Consider the following 24,630-nt stretch of genomic DNA (forward strand, 5'->3'; position numbering starts at 1 on the left):
AGTGGGTTGTACAGGAAAATACATGATGCACCTTTTAAAAGTGTTATTCTCAAGGGAGGCTTGAAGTGGGGGGCAGGAGGAAGAGGAGGAAAAAGCAACAGATTTACATCTATTTCTATTTAGAATTTTCCTGAAATAGGTTCAACTGCTTAGCCTGTTTTGTAACCCTACAGTCTGAAGAGAGCAAGCAACTAAGAGCCAGGACTCCTGGATTCTATTCCTGGTTCTGCACAAATGGCTTGGCTTGCTGAATGACCTAGAACAAGCCACTAAGCTCTCTGTGCCCCTGTCTTCCAAGCTGTAACATGGGAGTGATTCCAAGGGATGTCATGGTAGGTTTCGAGGCATAGTATTATGTGTGACGTTTGGTGAAAGGCGCTGTATAGAAGTAAACTGTTTTAATTTGTGTGGATAGTAGAAATGAGGGACACGACTGTTTTTCCTATAGTAGTGGCTCTTTCTAGATAATGTACAGTGTCATCTTCAAGAGAAGTTTCTAGTCGTTTGCAGCAAACTTAGTACACAGTACATCAAAGATCAACATTTTCTGAGCTTACTGCATTATTAAATCAGATAAAACCATTCTCCACCAGGTAATATTCAGATGTTTTTTAACGCTTAGCTGCAAGGTACCCTTTGAACGTGACTTTACATACACCTGACTAATTTTAACACAGTCCATCTAGAATAACCCAGGGTTAGCACTAAGAAATATTTATTAAAAAATTTAAAACATCTTAAATGATACCACTCACATCAAATGATCAACGTCCACATTATTTTGTTTCTAAATGGGACTTGATTAAACAATAAATTATGACATGGAGCATCATGCCATTTTAGAAGAGGTTATTACTTATGTGCATATTTGAAAAGATATATACGCATAAGACATTATCACATCTCATTTTCACAATGTTGATTTTCAACAAGAAAGTACCACTGGACATTGCAGTGGGATAAGATCCTGCATTCTACATCTTCCCAGAGTATCAGTATACAGAATTTAAGAAAGGCTGGCTGTTTTATTTTTTTTCTTGTTTAAATCTGTGTACTGAAAAATTAGTGGGGCCTTTTCTGCTTCAAAACATTCTTAGTCATAATTTAGTGTAGGGAAGAGTTTTGTCCGAATCTAAGTCGGTACAGTGTTGGTACAATTATAAGGAAGGGTACAATTGTTATCGAGGCACAGTGATAAGCAAAACAAAAAATAATAATAAATATTACTTAAATGTCACAGAGGTACAAAAACCTAAACACTACATGTAAGTGTAATTCTTACAACTTACTTTACATCACTCGTAGTTTGAACTTTCTTCAAATCCAATTTTAAAATGTTACCAAATACATACTAGTTTTCAAAAGTTTACAAAAAAAATGCATGGTAAGAATCAATTTTGCTTAGGTTAATTAGGAAAAAAGACAATTATGAATTGGTACTGTATAGTAAAAAAAAAAAATTTGGTCTGACTTTTTTTTAAAGGTGTTTCACAGTATCAAGAGTGCTTGTTTAAATTCAGCTTTCAAAATGAAACCAAAGTACTACAAAAGTGATTTAAAATAAGGTGTTGCATTTGTGATTATGAATAATTTAGTTCATGCAAATAGTTACTGCATTTAAAAAAAACTGAACAGTGCTCAGTTTACATAATTTCTTTTCTCTTCATAACAATAAATATAAATAAATTTACAAATAGTAATACTGCCTAGCACAAGACTCAACAGAAGCACAATACACAGGAACTATTGTAACAAATCTAATTTTTTTGTTCAAGCCTAAGATAAATGTCCTTCCTAAAATTCCACTCCAATGATCAGTTTAATAATTCAGCTCTACTACCTCCTTCATGTGGTCAGCCACCCACCCTCCTGTTTTATTAAGCCCTAGGTAAAAAAAATTGTGGGTTTGATTTAAAAAATTTCTGCTTGAAGCCTCCTTCCCACCCCACTCCCTCCTCCAAGAATACATTTAAAGACAGTTACATCAGAAAGGTGTTGGCATTGCAAGAGTTTCCAGAAAAGGCATGTGATCTCCGTTTGTTTGATGGCTGTGGTTATTTGGCTCTTTGAAAAAAAGAAACAAATACATAAGGTCAGGTGGTTCTTGGAATCTCTGACTCGGCCCACTGGAGCAGTGAGCTGGTGCATTGGCTCTCGTGTATGTTGTGGTCAAACAGAATCTGCGGCCACTCCTGCACATGACATTAGTTCTGAGGATTGGATTACATTTAAACATAATATGACTAGTGCGTGAATTGTTCTAGTAAAGTTTTTCCTAACTGATGCATTCCACGCTCCGTTTTGTCAGCTCCCTGTTCTTGTATCACAACAGCCAAAATCCTTTTTGATCTCAGTGAAGATGACGAGGGAGGTGTGTTAAAAAACCCCATGCTAGTACTGGCTTGATACGTTTTGGCATCACACTGAGAGTTCTGGTAAATACCTTGCATGATGCAGGGGTCTGCGAAAGGAGCTGCTTTCCAGCTTTCAGATCCTATCCTAAGGCCTCAAAGGGAATAGGCCTGTAACAAGTTACTTAGGTCCTCACGTGTGTGAATCTTAAAGCAGAGCAATGGGCTTGTTGCCTTGACCATTCATGTACTGTGATGAGGCTACATTATCCAATGTGGCATAAGTAGTGTAGAGGCCTGTGACCTGTAAGTCTGAGAAGGAATAATCACTACCACTCGAGATGGGGGTGAGGCCAGCGGTGCCCAGGTCACAGTCTGAGAGCTGGAGAGGGGAGTTGCTGAAGGCACCTAAGTTATCTAGATTGAAGCTGTCGTCTTTCATTTCTTCCCATATATTTCCTTTAAAAGATGATAAATTCAGTCCTGTTACAGTTTTGACCTGCCATGGGCTGGGTTCAGGGTATACAATGGTCTTAAGAGTTACTGTTTGTTTAATTATCTTAGCTGAAAGGTTTTAATTTCTACTCAGTCATAGGATGATGCTTGTGAGCGACAAGGTTTTTGGTTTTGTGGTACAAAGGCCTTCAGGATAGCAGGAATAATAAGGGTTCAGCTGGTCAGTCCACAGCTAACTTTCCTGCCCCTCCCAACTTGCTTAAAACGTATTCTTCACCCGTAATGAGATTATTTATATAGCCCTCTTATCTCCTGCTGTGCTGCATGGACATGATGATGCAGCTAATCTTCACAACAACCCTGGGAGCTGAAGTGCTCCTTTTTGCAGGTGGGGAAACTGTGGCACAGAGGCTGCGACTTGCCCCCAGCCACAAGGGGAGTCATTGTCCGAGCTAAGATTAGAACTTGGAAGATCCTTTTCTAGGCAGGTTCTCGGACTGGCCATGACCATGGTCCTTTTCTTCAACCATTAAGCCAACCCCCCTCCACCCCTGCCCCTCCCACATGGACACCTGATCTTCACTGGACACTGCACCACTGGGCTAAATTATACTGAAGCATGTAGGGAAATTCAATGTACATAAACCACAGTATTCCAGATAGAATTCTGATCTTCTATTTCAGCCCAGTCTTGCAATATTTCAGTGGAGGTGAGCCCAGTATGTCCTACTGGACTCAGGATGTGTTTTATATGTACAGTGTCTCCATAACTAGGACACACACACACACACACACACACACACACACTCTCTCTCTCTCTCTCTCTCTCTCTCTCTCTCTCTCTAATACACAGTGCTCTCATCCAGCTTCCCCTTACCTTGTAGTGCGAAATCCATGATGCTTGGATCGAGAGCATCCACTTCGCTGTTCATATCTGCCGTCACATTCAGGAAGTCTGCGGGTGCGTGGCTCATTGGGTGATGAGGAAGCGGACTCTGGCTCATGTCAGGCAGAGTATGGAGAGGAGGCGTCTGGGCAGGTGCCGGTGAGTCCGGGGCTATGCGAGCCTGGGTCTGGATCTGGTGATGCAGTGGTATGGACTGCAGAGAGAGAGTCATGGGCTGGGGCTGCAGCTTGGAGATGGAGATTCGGCCTTGGGCTGCGGTCATGTGGGTCAGTGTGGACACTTCGGATTCTGCCAATTTACTAGACCGCCTGCAGTTCTCAGGTCTGTCGGTGATTAGTTTGTCTAATTCCTCTGTATGGGAAAACAAGCAAGTGAGCACACATGTCTACCATGATGTGAGCAGGGCTAGTAGGTCCCTGAGGCAGCTGAGGGTTTGCAATGCATGCTTTGCTTTTCAGCAGTAAACAGAAAGACGCTGCAGAAGTACAGTTCTAGAGCTGGACAGGTACCTCTTGCCACCTCCACTCCTCCCTCCCTTCCATACACAGGTCTTCTCTTTGATGTCTTATGATCAGGCCAAGAAAACCCTGGCATATTTACCAGGACAGTCATGCTAACACTCTTCAAACCACATGGGGCAGACCTACAGTGAGCTCCTTGTTGATAGAAATCAGGGAATTTTAATCAGACTGAGGATTTGCTGAACTTGTCTTTACATCTTAAGTATGTTTTAAGGACAGCCACATGATAGCTTCAATACTACTTTGTTTTTAAACTCTTCAGTCAAAAATAAAACATTATGTCATTCTGATCACACGTTCCAGATTTCCCAGGAAAGCTCAGGTTTGGTTTCAGCCACTGCCATGCTACTAGGAGCTCAACAGATACGCTGCTTGTTATAAAAATGGGGAAATCTTGGAGCATGAATAAAAACCTCAATAATTCTGCAAAATAATAGGCATGAAATGTGGTGTTTAAAATGCAGTGCTCTATAGCACTGACCATCAGAGGCAGCGGAACTTGTTTAGAATGTCTAAAGACTGGGACAGAAGATAATTATCTTGGGTCTGATCTGAGTCTGAAAGAGCTGGCATGCCATATTAAGATGAATGGTTACTGTCTCAAGATAAAAGTGACTGGAGTATCTTGTGAAAATGGGAGTCAGGGCTTAGAATAGAAAATGTTGTTGATAATTTAACATCTTCCACCAGATGATCTCAAAGCCTTGTACAGCATGAATTCCGCCTCCCACCCATTCTGCTAGGTGGGAGGGAGCACACCCATTTTACAGATGAGTAGTCCGAGGGCCAAGGGAGCTGAAGTCTTGTTTGCCCAAAATCTCACCATGTTAGAGGCAAAGCAGGATATAAAAGACAGGAGTTCTGGCTTTCATTGCCAAGCATTAATCACTAGACGAAGCTCCGAGGAGAGGCGAGGGGAGTGATGATCAGAAAGCGAAGGGCAGGGAGAGGCAGCAGCTGGGAACATGAGTCAGTGCCTGGGGGGGGTGGGGTTGGATCAGGGCTGGAAGGGTCAGAGGCAGGGGAATTTAGGAAGCACACCAAGCAGGCAAACTTTAGGATAAAGTCCTGAATCAAAAAATACATTAACAAAAATTCTCTGCCTCTCCTGTGCTCCCGCGGCTCAGTTCCGATGCCAGCACTGACTATTTCACATAGAAGGCACTAGTCCAGCAAACCCAGGCCTGTGTTTTTATGCTAGAATCCTGAGAAACCTGTTTGGTTTTAGGCCAATAATAAACACTCCTGGAGTGTGCCAGAAGAGCAACAAGCCCCAGAGAGTGACTCTGTCCTCTGAAACGTTTTCCCTCCTTTCCCAAGCCCTGCTCTGGATAACTATAACAATTTATGTGCGACTGGTCAAACCGTTTACTGTGACTCTTCTACACAGTCTACCTGGATTGGCCATGCTCCTGTGAATAGCGGCCAAGTCCTTCCTCTTCCATTTCTGCATCTCTTCTTCCATCTTGTCAATCTTGGCAGGGTTGAGGGCCCACAGGCAGCCTTTGCGTGAGGTGCCACTCATTTTATTCTCCACTTTCTCAAAGCACTTGTTCAGGGAGAGGTTATGGCGCACAGAGTTCTTCCAACCATCGGGCGCTGTCTGGAGGGCAGAAGTTTGTTGTTCAAATAAGCTACTGCGGTGAGGAGAGCCGTCAGGTGGATAGACTGTGAATTCTCCATGGGGGACTCTCACAGGCCCCGCAGATCACAGCAGCTTGCCCACCCGCTTAGCAACACAAGTAGCTTTCAGCATATCACACCTGGCCTCCTTATGCTGCACGTTTTTGTATGTCACAAGGCTCTGGGCTGCACTAGCTTCCAAGCACAGTTCAAGGCCTTGGTGTCAATGTAAATAAAGCAGTTTTGGGTCCAACTTACCTCTGAGACAGCCCCTCTCCCTAGGCCCTCTACCCTTCTGTCAGGTGCACTCAGCTGAGGCTGTGCTGTTGACAGGCCCTAGACTTGATCTGTGGAGGCCTGGAGGCAGCAGGATATTTTCAGGGGAAGACAACTGGCTGTGGAACTTGCTACATGCATGGGTCTGCCCAGGGCAGAGTTTGTGGAACTGGACACAGTTTGTTTGAGGGTAGGCGGGAGATATCAGCCCTTAGATGTCACAGCAATAGACCCCATGTAAAAACCTAGGAAGATCCAAGGGAGGCTCCAAGGCTACTAGGGATGGTGTTTCTTGAGGCCACCTTCTCTTGGTGACCAGGGTGTTCTTGCTTTTGGGGACAGCCCAAGGAGGGGATGGAAGGAGGATGAGGTCATGGTGCCACCTATTGTGGGCAGGCTGTTTTCTCTGTTTATGCCCAGAGGCTTATGCATAAATAGCCAGCTACCCTAGACATAGTGTGACTCTGGAATTAAAATGCAGCCAGGGTAAAGCAGGGGAGACGCATGGGTGTCTGGGGTGGTTGTTTTTGGTACACAGTGTGTTGAGATGCTACGGATCGAATACAATGGCAAGTGGCTAGGCCTGTTTTGTTCCCTTCTGTCGTAAAAGCTTATTGATTCCTTACCTTAAAGTAGGGGAAGTGCTCCTTCATGAAGCCATAGATCTCACTCACTGGGAGGCTGCCCGTTTTACTGTTCTTTAATGCCATTGCAATCAAGCAGCTGGAAGAAAGAGAGAGAAGATAAAAGCCGGCTCCCGCTTCAGACTGTGCATGTTGGCCCATAATCTCCTCCTCTTTACCTAGCAACCTGACACCCACCTTTGCCCGTGTGAACAGTCACTTCCCACTGCACTCGGGGTCTCATCAGCTCTTCACTAACATTACCCAGCTTCCGTGTTTAAGGGTCCAAAAGAGATAATGAAATCTTGAGAACCAAGCTCTTTGGCACTGTTACTCCACCTCTGTTCTGCTGGAAGGGGATTAACTTGTCAAGGTCTTTCCACTGTTACTAACTACACTAGCAACCTGGACAGAACAGCAGAGTGCTGTTGGAGGAGTGATGTGGATTTGCCTCTCCAGAGAAGGCTTCTGTCAAGATCATGGGAAAAGTAAATCGCGTTTGTGCTGGGAAAGGAAACGGAGCTTTTGCTGTGCCAAGTATGATACATTTATAACCAAGCCAAGTGCAGGCTGGGAGCAATAGCCCAGCTTGTTCTCCACTCACCTGTAGGAGTAGATTGGCTTGGGATAATGTTTTGGATGGACTTCCTGAGCAGTGTGAGGGGCAAGGCGAGGTTGAGAATATTGAGGATGGGGTCCATAGGATGCATTGTATATTGCTGCTGAGTTACACTGTATTCAGAAGAAAGAGGGAAAACTGTCAGAAGAATCAGCATTACACACACACACATACACTCACTCTCTCTCTCTCTCTCGTGTGTTATTTCTGGCTTTGTACTGATGAGAAACAAAAGCTGCCCAAAAAGATCACATTCCAGACAGTACAGGTACAAAGGAAAGACTTCCTCAAACAGGCTCCTGTGCTTTGAAGAGATGGGAGATTCTAACCAATCTCACAGTTGGTGAAGCCAAGTGCGGACTAAAGGACACAGAGTTTGAAACAAGTTCCATCCTTTCTCATAATGAAATCCCCCGCCCCGTGCGAACCCTCTTCCTCTTTTGCAAGGGAGACACTTTCTATGCTGTTTAGACTCTAATTGATTCAGACACCAAATTACAGGACATCATTAAAATGAACATACTGAAAGCTTCCCAGTTCCGGTTCACTATACAGTAGCACACAAGGCTCTTGCTCATCTGAATGCTATTATCAAATAATTTGTTTGTAATTTGTGACATTGTCACAGCTCCATCCCAGGCTGTCCCTGCCCCACCTCAGGTGCATCACATTTTTGAGTAATCTAGCATTGGTAAAATACTGTCCTGAAGCTCTGGAGACTGACTAAGGTGGGTTTTTTTGTTTTGGGTTTTTTGTTTTTTTTTTTTAAATATCCACAGTAGAACTGGATGAGTTGTGCTGGTGCAGTCTGCTCCTGGCTGCCAAGCAGATCTGAACTGAGGAGAGGGATGGAATGAGAGCAGCTCTCTCTGTTTCCACTCTGTTCTTGGCCTCTCGGAGAGACACGAGGGGAGAGGGCTGTGATGGAATTCTCCCCAAAAGCTGCAGCTGTGGACTGGTGGGGTACTCTTCCAGACCCTGGGCATTGCTGTTTCAGTGAGCAGAGTTGTCAGGAAGCTGACTGAGGGTTGGTAATAATAATAATACATGGAGATATACCTATCTCCTAGAACTGGAAGGGACCCCAAAAGGTCATTGAGTCCAGCCCCTTGCCTTCACTAGCAGGACCAAGTACTGATTTTTGCCGCAGATCCCTAAGTGGCCTCCTCAAGGATTGAGCTCATAACCCTGGGTTTAGCAGGCCAATGCTCAAACCACTGAGCTATCCCTCCCCCTATAAAATGACACACAAATAGAATAAGTTTTCTTCCAATTTGGGGGGGACTGTGTAGTGATAACCTAGTTGGAATAAGCAGCTGATTACTGGTTCTGGAAAGCGAACACTCCCAATGCGGAGTTTCTATGGCACGTCACCAGTGGTAGGGGAGGCAGTGGTGTTTTCCTGGTGAAGGGTTCCTAGAATTGGCATTTTAGAACCTGACTCTAAAAGGCACATGCACAGAGATTAGGTTAGGGGGATTCAAGGCGATTTTAGCTCAGCTGTTTACTTTGGTGCAGAATATCTGTAGGTCTGTGTAAGAGACTGCAAATCTGGTCTGTACAGCTACTCTGAGACACAGGCCGCACAGCAAATAATAGTACCTGTTGCGCATTCTGTGCGATGGCAAACACTCGCTGTGAATGAGGCGCAGGGAAAAGCGGGTGCTGTGACTGTAAACTAGGAGATGGCTGCCCTCCGACTGTGTACTGGCTCATCTATTGGGATGAAAAGACAAAAGTGTCGGTTCTATAGTCAGACATCTTTCCTTGGGAAATATTGCAATGACCACTAACCCCCTCAGGTCAGCTCTTACATTTGCTCCATGCGATGTAATAGTATTCAGTCCCAGAATTCCCTGTGGCAGACTGGCCTGCACCTGAATCATTGCTCCGGGAGCACCTGTTGCATGCATATTACCTGGCACAGGACCTATTCATGAAAAAGCACATATGATGAATGCACTCACACAAAACTACATCTCTGAAAACTTAGTTGCTATTTATTTTTAAAGCCTTATTTCAACTCTGATTAGGCTCCATGGAAATAAGACTGAACTCAAAACACACTGCAAACTGCAAGAGTGACATCAGATGCCACTGAGAGCAGCTGCTGCTGGCGTGTTAGGCGACAGCTCTCTAATGATTTTGTAGTGTCATTAATGTAAGTGTTATTTTACAAAGGGTAAATTATACCGAATTAAAATCTTTGCCCCAAACGGTTTTATAATCTAATGGCATAAATTGCTCCATAAAGTGAACACAAATAGGCATGTTTGCTGACGTAATGTTGAGACTAAGGAGAAGTTTGGTGACCATTAACTGAGAGGCTATATGAAGTGCACAGCTGCAGGACTGGTAAATTATTTTCTCTTTAGTGATGTTGAAACAAAGGCACAGAGATAAATGACCATTTCCAGAGATACTGAGAACTGAAAACTAAGTCCTTGCACCAAGGTCACACAATGAGGCTGAGCTGGGCATAAAGTCAAGTCCAAATTCTTCAATCTTTGTTCTAACCCCTAGTACGCACTGCATCTTAGTAAAAAAAAAATATATATATAGGGGGTATCTCTTGTCACAGAAGGCAACAGGATGTAGTGCTTCTGGCAGAGAGTGAAATCTACTGTACTTAAACTGTGAAAAGTTACAAACAAGAAAGCTAGTTGCAGAGCATTTTGTCTCTTTATTATTATTATTATTTGTCATTTTGACAGCAGGGCAAGTTACCTGTCTGCTGCAGCATTGACTCCTGAGAGCTGATGCTGAAGTCCATTCTTCCACTAGCCATCTGTTGTAAGCGAGGAACATCAACAGAGGTCAGCCATGACAAGGACTGCAAGTCGCTTGGAAGGTCTTCACTCAACTGGGAGGGGGCGGAAGCCAAGAGTCTGCAAGGAACAAGGTGAGATGTTAGCAAAGAGCACAAAGATTCTGCTAGATTGTCTGTGGGTAAGGAGGATGTCTTGGGGGCCCAGCCTAATGCAAGTTAACAGTAGATGTGGGTCTGAGTTACAAAGCTGGGATGTGGATCCAAAGCTCAAGCTGTGAATTTTTGGTTCAAGCCCCGTCTCCCATTCATAATGCCTCCAAATCTCCCTTTGTAAGAGGTAACATTTTATTTAGCAGGCTTTGAAGTGTTTCTATTTTGAACCAGGACCAATTTAGGAGACTGTTCTGTCAAGATCTCCCTGTAGAACAATAGAGTGGTCAGCTGAACATTATGAAAAGTATATTTTTGCACGAGAGGGAGAGAAGGGCATTAGCACTGCGGTCGGAGCAGCAGTGCTGTACTCCAAGTGCTGCTGGTATTTCCATCTGAAATGCTGCTTTTCAGAGGTTAAAGTGGCTGTCAACATTCAGCCCGTGCTGTAAACGTTATCAGTCTAGGAGCACTTGTTGCTTTAAAAAAAGTCCAGTTTGGCGTACTAAAAAAAATACTTTAATTTAAAATAACTCACACAGAATATTGGTAATGGAAAATTGACTTCAGTGGGACTATTCCTGTGCTGAAAGTATGTGCTTAAGGCTTTTTAGAATTGGTAACTAGTGACAAAACAATCACTCCTTTTCAGTATTTATCTCAAAAATTACTTTAAAACTGTGCGGGGGGAGGAGGAGCAGTAGATTAATAATGTTCTAACCACTCTGAGAAAATTAAAAAAAAAAAATCAGCTAGCATGAGATCTTTCAAGTGTCTCTGTCCGTTTCCAGGTGGACACTGCGAGGGCAACTTTGGCTGAGAATAAGATTTTGTAAAAACAAGTTTTTTTTTTTATGGAACTGTTTCCATGAACTTTATTTTAATTCCAAATCCACATTCCTCTGCAGCATCTGCAAACCAAACAATGCAGCACTGTGCCAGTGTATGAAAACCAGGAAAGGAAACTGCCTAGAAACAAAACTGAAATTGATGATTCCTCCCCTCCCTCCCCCCCGCCCCAATGCGTGCGCGCACACAGTGATTGCAGTAACCTAAGGACACTCCATGGTTTAAAATAGGATTTTTAACCTGACAGTATTCCATTAAGTCTGAAATCCAGCTAAGACTAATGAGGAATTTCAGCACCTGCACCCTCAACCGCCTTTACTTAGTGGGCCCTTTAACAGTCTGAAGGAGCTTCTTCCAGCTATTGTATCATGTTGATGTCGACGTTTCCAAAGGAGAGAGGTTTTTGTTGGTGTTGGGAGCTGGGGCGTGATGTGAATCCCACCTTCAAAGGCTCAGTACTGTGGGGACCTTCCCTTCGGCTGCAAAGTCCTGACTGCAGCGGACGTGCAGTACAAAAGCTTGCACCTTCCGCCAATGGAAGTGGGTCCAATAAAAGATGTTACCTCACCTACCTTGGCCCCTCCTGCAGTCAGTCCCAGTCTCTGTCAGAAAATCAGTGCAGGGGAGCTGTTTGACGGAGATGCAAAATGCATCTCCATTTGCCCCCAACCGCCTGTCCCACAGCCATACTCTTTCCATAGCGCTTCCAGCCCATGCGAGGCTGGGGTAAAGTGCTCCTGCTCCGAGAGCTGAACATACTTCTGCAATAGCACCCCCAACCCCTGCTGATTTGTGGAGCAAAGGCTTTATATCCTCAACAGTACAGTAACTGCAACGAACAAAACTACATTAGAGTAGGTTAGATTAAAACCAGCCATATCCAGGAAGACCAGAAGGCCGGCTCTCAGCTTGGTGTGCTATGTTGTCACAGGGCATGAAATATTGTATTCAGAATTAAATCCTGTTCAGGTTATAACAAAAATTCAGATCTAGCCCTTCCTTAAAGGGAACATATGCTGGTTTCTGAAGCCCTCATAACGCAATCTTCACTATAAAGCAAAATCTGTAGATTGTGGGATGAACTGCAGATCTCCTCCATTCAGTCCTTGGTGAGATCAGCTTAATTTTTTTAAAACAGCCTTTGATGTGCTAAATCTTCAGATTGTAAGAGTCTGACCATAAATGCAGAGTATCTTAACTGATAAAGCCAATGAAAAACCAGGCCAGACTTCTCTTGGTGAAAAGTTCCATTTAGAAATCTAATTTCTGTACATTTTACCCCACTTGCACATGCTGTGCTCTTAGAAAGGCACGATCAACTTTGTATTACTGCTGATAAAGGAATGCATGGCATAAAAAGCAAAAACGAACACACTAACATGGAGGGCCAAACCGCAAAAGTTCTTACTCAATTCAAAGCTGCCACTGAAGGCAGTGAGTTAAAATGATTACAAACCGATGTCCAGATTGTGAGACTGTTACTCATGTTGAATAGTGCTGAGGAAGTCAGAGGGACTCCTCAAGGAGTCAGGCACTACTTCACGTAAGTAAGGAGGATATCTCTACATAGCCCTGAGTAAGGACTGCACAGATTCAACCACTGGAAACATGTTTCTATTTTGGAAGAACACAGGTTAGCCTGAGATTGTAGATTCTCTTTTTAAAAGGCCCTAACTGAAAACATTATACAGTAAACAAGTGACCTTTTAAAAAGCCAAGTGCTTAGCACTAATGTGCAGCCATTGTCAAATGGTGATAGAGGCAGTAAATAAATCGGATTTCTGCTGAAGCATCTTGTATGTTTTACATGAGTCTAAATCAGCTTAACATAACATGCCAGAACAGCAGTGTGTTTCAGCCCAAAAGGCTATTGAGATTTTAGCTTTTTCTAGTCAAGATTTTCAGCAGTTCAAAAGTTCCCAAAACTCTACTACCCAGTAGATCTCTAAAGCAGAACTTTATTTGTTTGCACAAAAATTTTAAAACACAAAATAAGCAGAAGCCAAAGCTCAAATTCTGGCCAAAAACGTCTTCAAATTCTCCTCCGAGCCTACCCTGGTTTCTTTCTCCTACTGTAGTTATAGTGCAATAATTAGCATTGCCATGGTTACCACTGTTCAGTTATTTTGTGAGGCCTTGGACTTAAATGCATAAAAAGAACATCAGGTGACCACTCTCCCTACTTAGCGATTGGCTGGGTTGTAAGTAAACAAGAGCATTAAATGATTTGAAAACTGGGCAGGCTCATGTCGTTTGCAACAGTTGGACCCGTTCATTGTAAGCCGATAACCCATTGTGTTGCAAACGACTGTTGCCCAGTGGCACGTGGCCTCCATTGTTTTTGGCATTCTTGCTTAATTATTTTTTCCCTCCTCCTTTTTACAAACTTCACATTAATCTGGCTGAATGACAGCCAACACACAACATACACACATGCCATCTGGCACCCTGGTCCCTGCCAGTCCTTCCAGATAAGTCAGCTCCTTTAACAAATAATGGGGTCAGATGGGCGGTGAGGGTTAAAACCCACTGCACACGCCTCCTGTCAGGAAATGAATCTGCCACATGCCCTCTCTCCACTCCACAGCATGGGCTAAACAGCTCCGAAGGGGAGGAGCACAGAAGCCATATTTGCACAATAACCTCTCTACGTTTATCTCTTTGGAAAACTGATGAATTCCTTTGCTTTATGTTAACGTTAAGTGGATCCATCCAGCTCTTTCTAGAAGCCTAAATGATTAGTAATCCACTTTGTGTGGTTAGATGTTGTCAGAAACCTTAATTGCAAACAGCCTGAATAGGGTGCTGACCGAACAGTAGGAAGCTCGAGATTCTCCTACTTCCTACTATAACATGAAGAACATCTTTCCTTTTATACAGCATCCTTATTACACTGCACGCTGGTCTGTGATTCTGTGGATTGGGCATAGGCCTGTACCTCCACTGACAGAGACAGGGAGGGGCATATAGGCCATATTTTAAAGATCATCTATCAGTCACTCTGCCCCATTTTAAAGCAGATACAAGGGTACAGTGAAATAGAGCGCCTCGATCCATTTGTAAAACTAAATGTTGTTCTTGTGAGGGAGCTTATTTTACCCCCCTCCATCCTGGCATAGGCTTCTAGTTTGAATTTGACTTTATACTTCCCATCAAATCAAAACAGACCTCTGTTTTGTTCAATTAAACAACTTTGACATACTCTCTTGCAACTATTTTTTTAAACAGACTGACAAATATTCTAACGAACGTTAATAGTTCAGTAAAATAGTAGAATCTAAGCAGGTTACCAAAAATACATGTGGCACAAAGTGATTATTCTTTGAGTTGTCTTCAAAACAAACGTAAATTTCAGCAGTAGTGACTTCAAGTCACTTCAGTACTTCACATTTCATGGTAACCGGATCCAGGCAATGAGAGCTCAGACCTTTTAAAAAGATTTACATAGGGAGAGCTGTCCTATCACTGGGGTTTTTAAATGTACAAATATACTATGCAATATAAATTCAGCTCATCTAACAGTAGATGGGTTCTGGGTGTGTCTTTGACTCGGGAAAAAAATGCAAATCAAACCATCTGCTTTAGTTAAACCATGCATAGTAGTGGCTAGCTGGCAATTTATCTTCTTATGGAGTTCAACCTTCTTCCACCTGTGTAATCCCATGCGCCATGCCCCCCCACCCCAACCTACAACCTATATAGCTATAACACACATACAAAACTGTTTTGTATATCTCCACTGTATCCTTCTTCCCCTTTTTGTTTTAAATTAATGGTAAACGCCCACATCTTCCTGTGTGTTTGTACAGCCCAGGTACATGTGGCTCAGATGAATTTAAATACTGATGGAGTATACCCAACTCATACTCATTGAAAAATGTCTAAGGCGTCTGCCAGCTTGCTTGCTGGGAAGCCCTCCATTTTTGGAAAGCAGTTTCAGTTCAAGATGGCAGCTGTTGCCAAGGGAGCACACTGAGCTCTGTCCTGGAGAACTTACGGGTGTTCTTTTTTGTCTGTACTGCCCTAAGGCTGTATAAAGGCAGCCTGGCTTGTAAGCAAAATGCTCAGGCTGGGGTCATTAAGCTCAGATTTGAAGGTTAGGGATGGGCTACGAAAGTGGTAAATTCTTAGGCAGCTGTTCTCAAACATTTTCTCAGTGTAGGTGGTGGTGTCATAGAGGCTCTCATGGAAACCTCCCCTCACACTGTGGTCACAAAGAGAACTTCCCTTCTCGTTTGTGATTGCAAACATCCCTTAGGCAATTGCACCAATTGCTTACATATTTTTAGCTGTCTCCAATGCAGGAAACGTTCCGTCATTTAAAAAATGAGTTAATTAGTCACACTGTCTGCTCCTCACTTTATCTGTTCTGTTCTTCTTTCCCCTTTTCCTCCTTTACCCTTGCAAATGCTTCCTTGCAACTTGATTCCTGTCTCCCATGCAGCACAAGCATCTCTCTCTCTCTCTCTCTCTCTCTCTCTCTCTCTCTCTCTCCCCCCACTGTTCATTTGGAAGTTCCTCTCCTGCTGATGGCTGGCTTGAGTCTCTGACAACAAATCCAGCATCCCCTGTGTCTCTTACATAGGATTCAGTGCCCCCTACATCCAGGCAACGAGGCGGGCTTGCTCCTTCTTGTTCCCAGCACCTCTTCTCATTTCTGGGTCTCCTGGAAATAAGCTCGGCTAGTCTGAGAGACCAGACAGCTCTCCCTGGACCACCACCAAGTGCTCCATCAACCACAATTTAGGAACCCTGGCATCAGGGGTAGTCAATCGGCAGACTGTGGGCCAAATCCAACCACCAGATGCTTTTGAAGGGACTCTGAAATCTTTTTTTTTACTTGTTGTTGTTTTTGTTTTATTATTTTTCTCTAGAGTCTGGACCTTGACAAAAATAATTGACTCCCCTTGCACGGCGTTAAATGAAACAGGGCTTTGGGAGAAAAACCAGAAACCTGATCACTGTGCGCAGTGTTGCTGTTTCACTTTTCCTTTTTCTTACAGTAGTTAAGATAAAAAGACAGAACTCTTCTAAGACCTTGAGCAAAGATGCTTAGCCTCTGGTAGATGTACCTTAACGGCTATCAAAATGGTTTCTACCTTTCAATTAAGTTTCACAGTGCCCCATGGAAGTAGATCAATATCAGAGAGGAGTGGGGTAGAACTGAGCCATAAATGAGCTGCATGATTGCCCAAGTCTCACAGGAAGTCAATCGCAGAGCTGGGATGTGAATCCGTAGCTGCTGACTCCCTGCTGTGCTCCATGCAACAGTCTTTCCTTGCTATAGATGCTATTCTGCCAAACTGACTCATGTTGCGTAGCACCTTACTCTGCAAGTTCTTCCATGGAAGAAAACGTGGCTTCTACTTGGCGTAAAGAAGGGTGGCAGAATCTGGCCCTATATAGATGGTGCTGTGCAAACTGTTAATAGCTGCTGGCTGTGAACTACAGCTATTTTGCTCGTTTTCATTGAATGTCCCTTGTTTTATCTCCTGATTACCAACATTGGACTGACTTCCCTTTGCCCTGCATCTTGTACTCCAGTGCCAACTGAGTGTAGAATGCTACCATGCTAAATTCCCCTTGCACAGGTGTAAATGACCGTGGGTCTGTGTACACCTGTAACGCTGCACCTGCAGTGCTTCAGCTTAGACACTACCTATTCTGATGGGTGGGGTTTTCCTGTCGGCCTAAGTAATCCACCTCCCCATGAGGCAGTAGTTTGGTTGACAGAAGAACTCTTCCGTTGACCTAGTGCTCTCTACACGAGAGGTTAGGCTGGCTTAACTATGCTGCTCCGGGCTGTGGATTTTTCACACCCCTGAGCGACATAGCTGGGTTGACCTAATTTTTTCGCATAGACCAGGCCTAAGTCAGCAGTATCACTCACTGCCTTGGGGATCCAAGCATTCTACCTGACTGGGGATATGGGAGAGCTTTATAGATAAAAAGATAAGTGTTCTGTGCTATGAGTATTTGAAACTTCTTGTGATAACTGAACACTAAACCAAATTCATTTTCTGCCCTGGGTCTTGAACTAGGTGCCAAGCTCCTCCTGTGAGAGGTTCAGGGCCCTCTATACTGATTTCATTGAACTCTGAGGGGTCTTGGAACTTTGCAGGATGGAGCCTAGAAGTAAGAATTTTGTAAATGCAAAATAATCTGAGGAACAAGGGCCATTGCTTTTTAATTTACATTGATTAGTAAATTTCAGGAACTGCATGATTTAATCCACTTAAATCAATTCTCAGCACCCTGCGTTTGACCTGTTTTTAGGAAGCCAGTCTCTCTCTTTCTTTTTTTTTTTTTTTTAAGCAACTAATGTGATGAAAATCCCTCAGCCACATCACAGTGTCAAGGGAATGGACTCTGCAATTCTCTTCAGGAACAACTAGTGTTGTATTAATTATGTATTTGTAACCTTTTTCGGCAGAATGTTTTATTTTAGTGCAAACTCCCAGATCCTGACTGTCCCCAACGATGAATATTGAAAATATTTAAATCGTAGATTGCTCCTCACAGATCCAAATTCCAAACTTGGTTTGCTCATGTTGTAGCCTGACTTCCAGACAGACAGACAGTAGTCATTCCTTACAAGCACCTTCTGTCACAAAATATTTGACAAACAAATTGATATACGAGCAGTAGACAAGGCCCTTTCTCCACTACTGAAGTGCAGCTATCTCTGGAATGGAACATAACAGCTGTTTATGGCTCCAACTCAGCAAGTTATTTAAGCATGTGCATAACTCTCCATCTCATTGCTTTCAATGGGACTACAAACATGCCTAAATCTCTTGCTGAATCAGGGCCTATCAGAACAAAGCCAGACTACATAACCGTTTAGGATAGGAACTGAGGTATCTGTGGGGGGAGTTTATGTTGGAAATACGTAATTACATCCGTTGGAATTTAGCCAGGATATCTAATGGGTTAATGCTCCTGTGATAATTTTGTGCATTTATATTCCTGTAACACTAAAGATTTTTTATTTATTGAGGATGTGCTTCACCCAGTATATGACGCAAGTAAAGTAGATTTTTTTACTCCTATAGTCAGTGCTTTGTGACTATTTAAACACCTTTTGGCTAAGAGCTACCTATTTAAACCCTTATTTCTAACCTAATAAGAATAGTGACTTTATACCTACATTGCAAGTCCTTCAAAAATCTTGTACAAGGCTGCTCAAATAAATCCGAAATAGGGGAAAGTGTGGATGCTGTTATACTATATTACACTGAAAGTCCACAACCTTTACACAAAGTGATAAGCTACAGACAGTAGTTTATTTACCTAACTAGATCTATTGACTATTTGTAAGGTGATTCCTTAAGCTAGAAAAGTGACATTTCATTTTAGTTAGTGACTCTTTTAACAGTATTCCTTGCTATACCAGTACCCAAGTATGTTGCTTTGACTCTTTTTTAAATTTGTATTTGCATAAATGCTGGTTAGGCCAGATGAATTACTCTTGCATTCCCTTCTAATTCTAGAGGCATATGGTCCAAACACAGCATTTTAGTAATGTCACTGTCACCACCCTGTAACAAGAGTAGTTTAGTGATTAGCCAAACCCAGTATGCTGCTGCTATATTTTAAAAACAAAAGGAGTCAAACATGAGCAAGAATGTTGAATATTTCTTAACAGTGAATTTTTTGACTTTTGTTAATGTCCCACTCTTAACAAATATGTACTTTCTCTGTGAAAATATGTATGGCTTTTTGAAATGGCAGTTAAAATCAACTGAGACCTTCAGTAGGAGGTGTTAAAACCTGGATTACAGTATTTGGACTAGCTCCACAGTCATTTCTGAGGAAACTTCCACAGCCAACAGTGGGAGTTTTGCCTGATACTCTGTAAACGCAGACAGCCTGCAGTGCAGAATCACACCCATTGTATAAGACACTGGAGTCCTCTGGGAGCACTTGGTTCTATGGTCAAATCCATTTAGATTTAAGCCGTTATAAAAGTTAGAATAATTCAGTATGTATTTTGAGACATGTCCCTTATGTTATTTGATCACCATATTCCCCATACCTCCCCACAAGTGGGTCTACTGACTCTCCAATCAATTGATTTTTGGGGAAAATGCATAGTTTTGCCTACATGCTGATTTGGAAATAGAGCCTTGTTTAGCAAATAAGTAACCACTCCTGTGTTTGGGATCAATACTTATTTAGGAACTTTTAAAATTTCTGTTGTGTAAAGTTGTTTCACTGTATGAACATTTGGCCTAATGGCCCCTTATAGTTCCAAAGTTGCCATTCTGTTTTACTTTGTTAGCCTCAGTGGTGTACATTACGCACTTTGACTAATGCCAAATGAGCTGAGTGAAATGGGCCTCATTACCTGCTGACGTGGTAGTTATGCCCTCAACCTCCATTTATGTTATTGCAATCGTAGGGGATGCCCCCCTCCGAAAGGGTCAAAGGTTATGTGATATTCCAGTTACTCAATGACTGCCAACTACAAGGGGACTTATGTAGCTAAACTCTTGCCTGGAGAGGTACAAGTCTGATTCTATCCTATGCTGTCAGGGCCCACAGCATCTGCTACTTTTCAGGTACACAGCTATAAATGGTAGATCCTGGAAGATCTAGTACAAGCTCCATGTTGTAAAATTCTACGAAAAAGAATATTCTTAGAGACCACAGCGCTCGTAAGCTGAATCACTTTACTCCTCAAGGGCCTGCCCTACAGCCCACTGACATCAAGGGGAGTCTTCCCATTGCTTTAATAGGCTTTGACTCAGAGCCTATAATTTACTTAGCTCAGTACTGGATCACCCACAGATACTCCATTGCATTATAAACTTGTCACCTGTTTCAGTTTTGAAAAATAAAATATTTAGACTGAAATCAGTTTAATCTTAAAAAATGAATTAGTAAGAGCAACATGTTCAGGGTATGCCAGTCCCAGCAAGCTCCTCTACAGCTTTAGCATATCCTAAAATATTGGCTGCAGTCAATAGAAGTGTATGTCCCTGCTACCATTAAGGGGTTAACCTTTAAGGGTTAGAGACAACAATGTTTTCTATGGAGCAGTTGGAAATGCATCCTTTTATGCAAAGTAGGCAGGTACCTACATCCCTCAGGAGGGAGGAGTTGAGGGTGTAGGCGATGGCACTTAGCAAGGATGGTGTTTTATGTTGCACTGTTGAATCTGTGCAAAAATATGTAGCTGAAACCATCATTCAAGTCTGTCCTTGTGTGGATTTGGCTGAGTAATGCAGTCCATATCGCCACTCCATCCACTCTCTCTCATTTAAATATGCTTTGGTCCAGAAGGTCTCAAAGTCTGCCAAAGTGATTTTTTTAAAACAAGGAAAACCTTGTAAAGTTTCAAATCTGACCTTTAAACCACACGGGCGCACATTCTCTATAAAGCACATCTACAATTCTTTGTAGTTACTGCCTTTCATTCCTGTCTCTCTCACTCTGACTGCTCCCTTCTTTACCCTTCCTGGAAAGCCTGGTCTCCTCAAAGTGCAACTGTCCAATTGAAAGATTCTAAGTGAGACAGAAGGGTCTTCTCAGCATAGTCCCAGCCTCCCACTCACTAATTGGAGGCCATTTCCTACTCTGCGGAGCCCTGCTGCTCCCCCATGGAGAACTCAGAACTGTGGGTTCCAGTCTTGGACTGTGGTGACAGCAGGAGAGTAAACAGAGCTGATAGAATTTGACAGGTCTATTCTTTTCTTAAAATCATTCAGTCTAAAAGATTTTCTTTTACATAATCCAAAGTGTTTTCTCATGAAGCAGGACAAATACTGTTCCACATTTGCAGTGTAGTTCAGATCTGATGCATTTTTATCAGAAGTTTCTACTTGTAAATGAGGTCACATAACTCAGAAAAGACTTTTTAAAAAAAATCACAAACTAGTTAAAAACAACTTTAGTGATGTAGTAGCTGTTAGAACTAAGAATATATAATAAATAACTAAAAGCAGTTTTAAAACCTGCTCGATCACCAAGTAAACTAAGATACTCTGCCAGTGTGTCCTAAAAGTAAAATAAACTATATCCTGCATCAAAACGTTTTTTGGGTGTTTTTTTTGTTTTGTTACTATGAATTAAAGAATCCTCCCTACATGAAAGGTCTTTGTTATGGTGCTATATGCTTCAGGGAGCTAATACTGATTTACAGTTGAGCATCCACAGGTCACCCACACCCTTCCTGAACAACTGAAACATTTCTTTACCAATATTTACATAACCAACCAAACGCCTAGAGCCAACAGTGCTTTAATAAACAGCAAAACAGGGTTTCACAAACCTTTCTCCATAGTGGCTTCACCCAGTATAACAAATCACTGGTTGCACTGAAAGAAGCTGCAGGGCAGTGTTTGCATTTTGAATAGAGAGAGAATACATACAGCTGCCCACTTTTACCCAAGGAAATGTTGAAAACACCCACTGGCTGTGAGAGTCACCCACTCAGCATTTCAAAACAAACCAACAGAAAGCTCTCTTCACTTTGCTGCACTGATTCACATGCTATAATGAATTTCATAAAACATCACCTCATGTGACAAGATGAAGCTGAACTTAACCCAAAGCACTGTAATTCATGCATAACCCTCCTGTGACTTCTAAGAAAAAAGATTTTTTTTTAAATTCTAAAGGGGAAAGTGTTGGTAAAGGTAAATAAATGCCTACTTGCTAAAGGTTGTCAGCAAACCCAAGTTTGTTCCTGTTCATATTGTAAGTAGTTTGGCATCTGAATGCATTTGGGAACTAAAGCAAATATTTATTTTAACTAGGACCTTCCCAAGTGCTAGTTGAACATGACTCATGTTTTTCCTGACTGCTTCCTATCAATTCAAAATGCTACATGAAAGGGGGCTTTTAAATCATTACTATTTTACAAGAGTATCATAGTCTGGCAAATCTCATAGTGCACAGACTATACCAGAAGTTCACACCAGGCTTTGAACATATTTGACTATGATTTACTATCAAAACATTTTAAGCCAGGGTGTTTCTGAACACATGGTATGCTACAAGCAGTCAGCAAAGAGAAAAGTTATTTTAAAGACAAACGCTAAATGTAATTAGCTTCTTCATTAAATAGGATTTCTGGAATATTTGAATTTATTTAGAAACATACATAACTGTTAAAGTCATCTAATGGGCCATGAGGATGCAACATCTCTTTATAAATGGATAAATTCCTCACCTGTATTCCTGTGGCAAGGGGTGATGATTTTGCCCTGAATTTCTAATGATTCCTGGCATCATGGATGTAATGTCACTTTCTATCATCTCCTGTGGGGAAGACAACAAAAAAAATCACATAGGTATGAAGTAGCTATCCAGCATTTCAGCAGTATGGAGGAAAATTTTTAAAAATCCAAATGAAAAAACCTGGAATGTAAGACATAATTATTGTTGGCACATTTCCTATCACTTTTAAGAGCAATGTTTTACTTAGGCTATAAAATGTCTAAATATTTTAGAAAGGCAAAGGAGAATGTAATGCAGAATATATAACTGATGTAATAAATGGGAGGGTCAAATGAATCCATTATAGGCATCTCAGTTGTGTGAACTGAATACCAACCAAATTAGGAAAACAGTTGTGTGTCAGTTTTTATATACTAAACAAAATCATATGACCTGGCAATTTAAAATTTAGGAAAACTAAATGACATTTAAAAATGACAGTGGCTAATATTTTAAGTACATCTATGTTATTACGAGAAAAAAATCTGCTAAAGAATTGATGTGAAGACACAAATTTAAAAAAAATCTGGGTGACTGCAGAGTCATTTAAAAACACTCCATAATACAAGCAGCTGTGGCAATGAATGAGATCATTTTAGCAGAAAGAGAAGGAAAGGTTCAGTCATACAACTTGCCCCCAAAAGTAACTGTTTGCAACACTTTTGTTCTAAAAGTACAGCTAAGGCTGAGTGAGGAAAAAAATAAAAGCTACATGTGCCAATAAGACTGACCCAAGTTTTCAGAAAAAGCTTGCAACCTCCATGAACTAAACAACATCTACACATTATCTGCACATATTTCTCAATAGAAACTTGTAGATTACATCCTATGTGCTTAGAGGAAAATGAAATGTGCTAACTGCACAACTGTATGCAAAGCAAACCTTGCAGGATGGTACCTGGAGTGAGATCTGCGGCTGCTGCACTTCTCTGGTCTAAAGGGATCTCTCTCTTTGTAATTTGGCTGCAGTTTCTGTCTCCAAACCGTTTTTAAATTTCCCTCTCAGGAGCTGTCCAACCCGGAGCATGCGCACAGGGCGAGTGAGTTGCTTTGCAGGGTCAGTCACAGGGCAGGGTCAAGGGGACTGCAGCATTTCTCAGCCCCAGGAGCACTGAGTCCCCATCCCATTCCCACCCCCGGATTGGCAGCCCCTCCAGGAGTTGTTCGTGGCCAGCGGTTGTGCTCTCTAATCTTTTATAGCATTTAAACTTCCTTCGGATGCACCCGGCGACTCAGTTGGGAGGGAAAAAACCTGTTGCAAAATCTGTAACAGGGCATTAAAATTAGCATCCCTAGTTGGAAAAAAAGAGGGGGAGGGTGCTAAGAAGGCATCTCGGGTTTAGACACAGCCAACATTAAATTGTTTTTTAAAACAAAAGGTCTCTTGCTTTTGAGTGGGGTGGTGGGCGAGAGAAGGGGCAAATGCAAGAGCGCGCCACTTCAGCACCCCTCGGGGGGGATGAATGGGGAACTGTACTGGCGTGCGCCACTCCAGAAGCAGCTGCATCAAGACACACACCCATCCACCACCAACTGCAGCCTCGGATTCTTTACTAGGGGAGGAAGGTGCGGTGGGGAGAGAATTAGGGGTAACAGCAGCCGCTGAATACTGCTCTGCCAGCCGTGCCACTGCTTTGGAAGGGGTTGGGGTCAACAAACTGCACTAAGAGCTTTCACCACCCAGTCCTAGGACCTGGCCCCGGCTGTAGCTCCTGAGCTGGAGGGACAACTACACTAGTGCAGTTTACACACACACCGAGCTGGGGAACAACTGCACTAATGCAGTTTGCTTGCACACACACAGAGAGCTGGGGGACAATTGCACTAGTGCAGGAGTTTGCACACACCGCGCTGAAGAACTAGTGCAGGAGTTTGCACACGCACACACCGAGCTGAAGGACGAGTGCACTAGTGCAGGAGTTTGCACACACACACACCGAGCTGAAGGACGAGTGCACTAGTGCAGGAGTTTACACACACACACACACCGAGCTGAAGGACGAGTGCACTAGTGCAGGAGTTTGCACACACACACACACACCGAGCTGAAGGACGAGTGCACTAGTGCAGGAGTTTGCACACACACACGCACACACCAAGCTGAAGGACGAGTGCACTAGTGCAGGATTTGCACCAAGCCCGTTTCTGCTCCCCTCCCGCTCTGGGACTAGGGGACAATTGCACTAGGAGTTCGGCCCCCTCCCCCGCGCCCCCCAGCCGCAGGCTCCCGTCCCTCGGAGAACGCCCCCCCCCCGCCCC

At 42.8% G+C, this 24,630-nt stretch overlaps 1 protein-coding gene across 3 annotated transcripts; it reads right to left on the minus strand.

The window, feature by feature from the left end:
- Positions 1 to 688: 688 nt before the first annotated feature.
- FOXN4 (forkhead box N4) lies at positions 689 to 23,612 on the minus strand. Of its 3 annotated transcripts, none has more exons than XM_050924341.1 (10): positions 23,270 to 23,612; positions 22,325 to 22,413; positions 10,104 to 10,264; positions 9,191 to 9,306; positions 8,979 to 9,092; positions 7,362 to 7,489; positions 6,761 to 6,857; positions 5,631 to 5,838; positions 3,685 to 4,065; positions 689 to 2,064 (listed from the first exon to the last, which is right to left on the minus strand). In XM_050924341.1, exons 2-10 carry the CDS (start codon positions 22,408 to 22,410, stop codon positions 1,985 to 1,987), a joined length of 1,371 nt encoding a protein of 456 aa, XP_050780298.1. In that variant the 5' UTR covers positions 22,411 to 22,413; positions 23,270 to 23,612; the 3' UTR covers positions 689 to 1,984. The 3 variants fall into 3 exon arrangements, with proteins under 3 accessions (XP_050780298.1, XP_050780297.1, XP_050780299.1); XM_050924340.1 differs by having other exon boundaries at positions 1,981 to 2,810; XM_050924342.1 differs by lacking the exons at positions 22,325 to 22,413; positions 23,270 to 23,612 and adding an exon at positions 21,422 to 21,510 and having other exon boundaries at positions 1,981 to 2,810.
- Positions 23,613 to 24,630: the final 1,018 nt, after the last annotated feature.

The sequence above is a fragment of the Gopherus flavomarginatus genome, chromosome 15 (assembly GCF_025201925.1).
Source record: "Gopherus flavomarginatus isolate rGopFla2 chromosome 15, rGopFla2.mat.asm, whole genome shotgun sequence".
Taxonomy (NCBI): domain Eukaryota; kingdom Metazoa; phylum Chordata; order Testudines; family Testudinidae; genus Gopherus; species Gopherus flavomarginatus.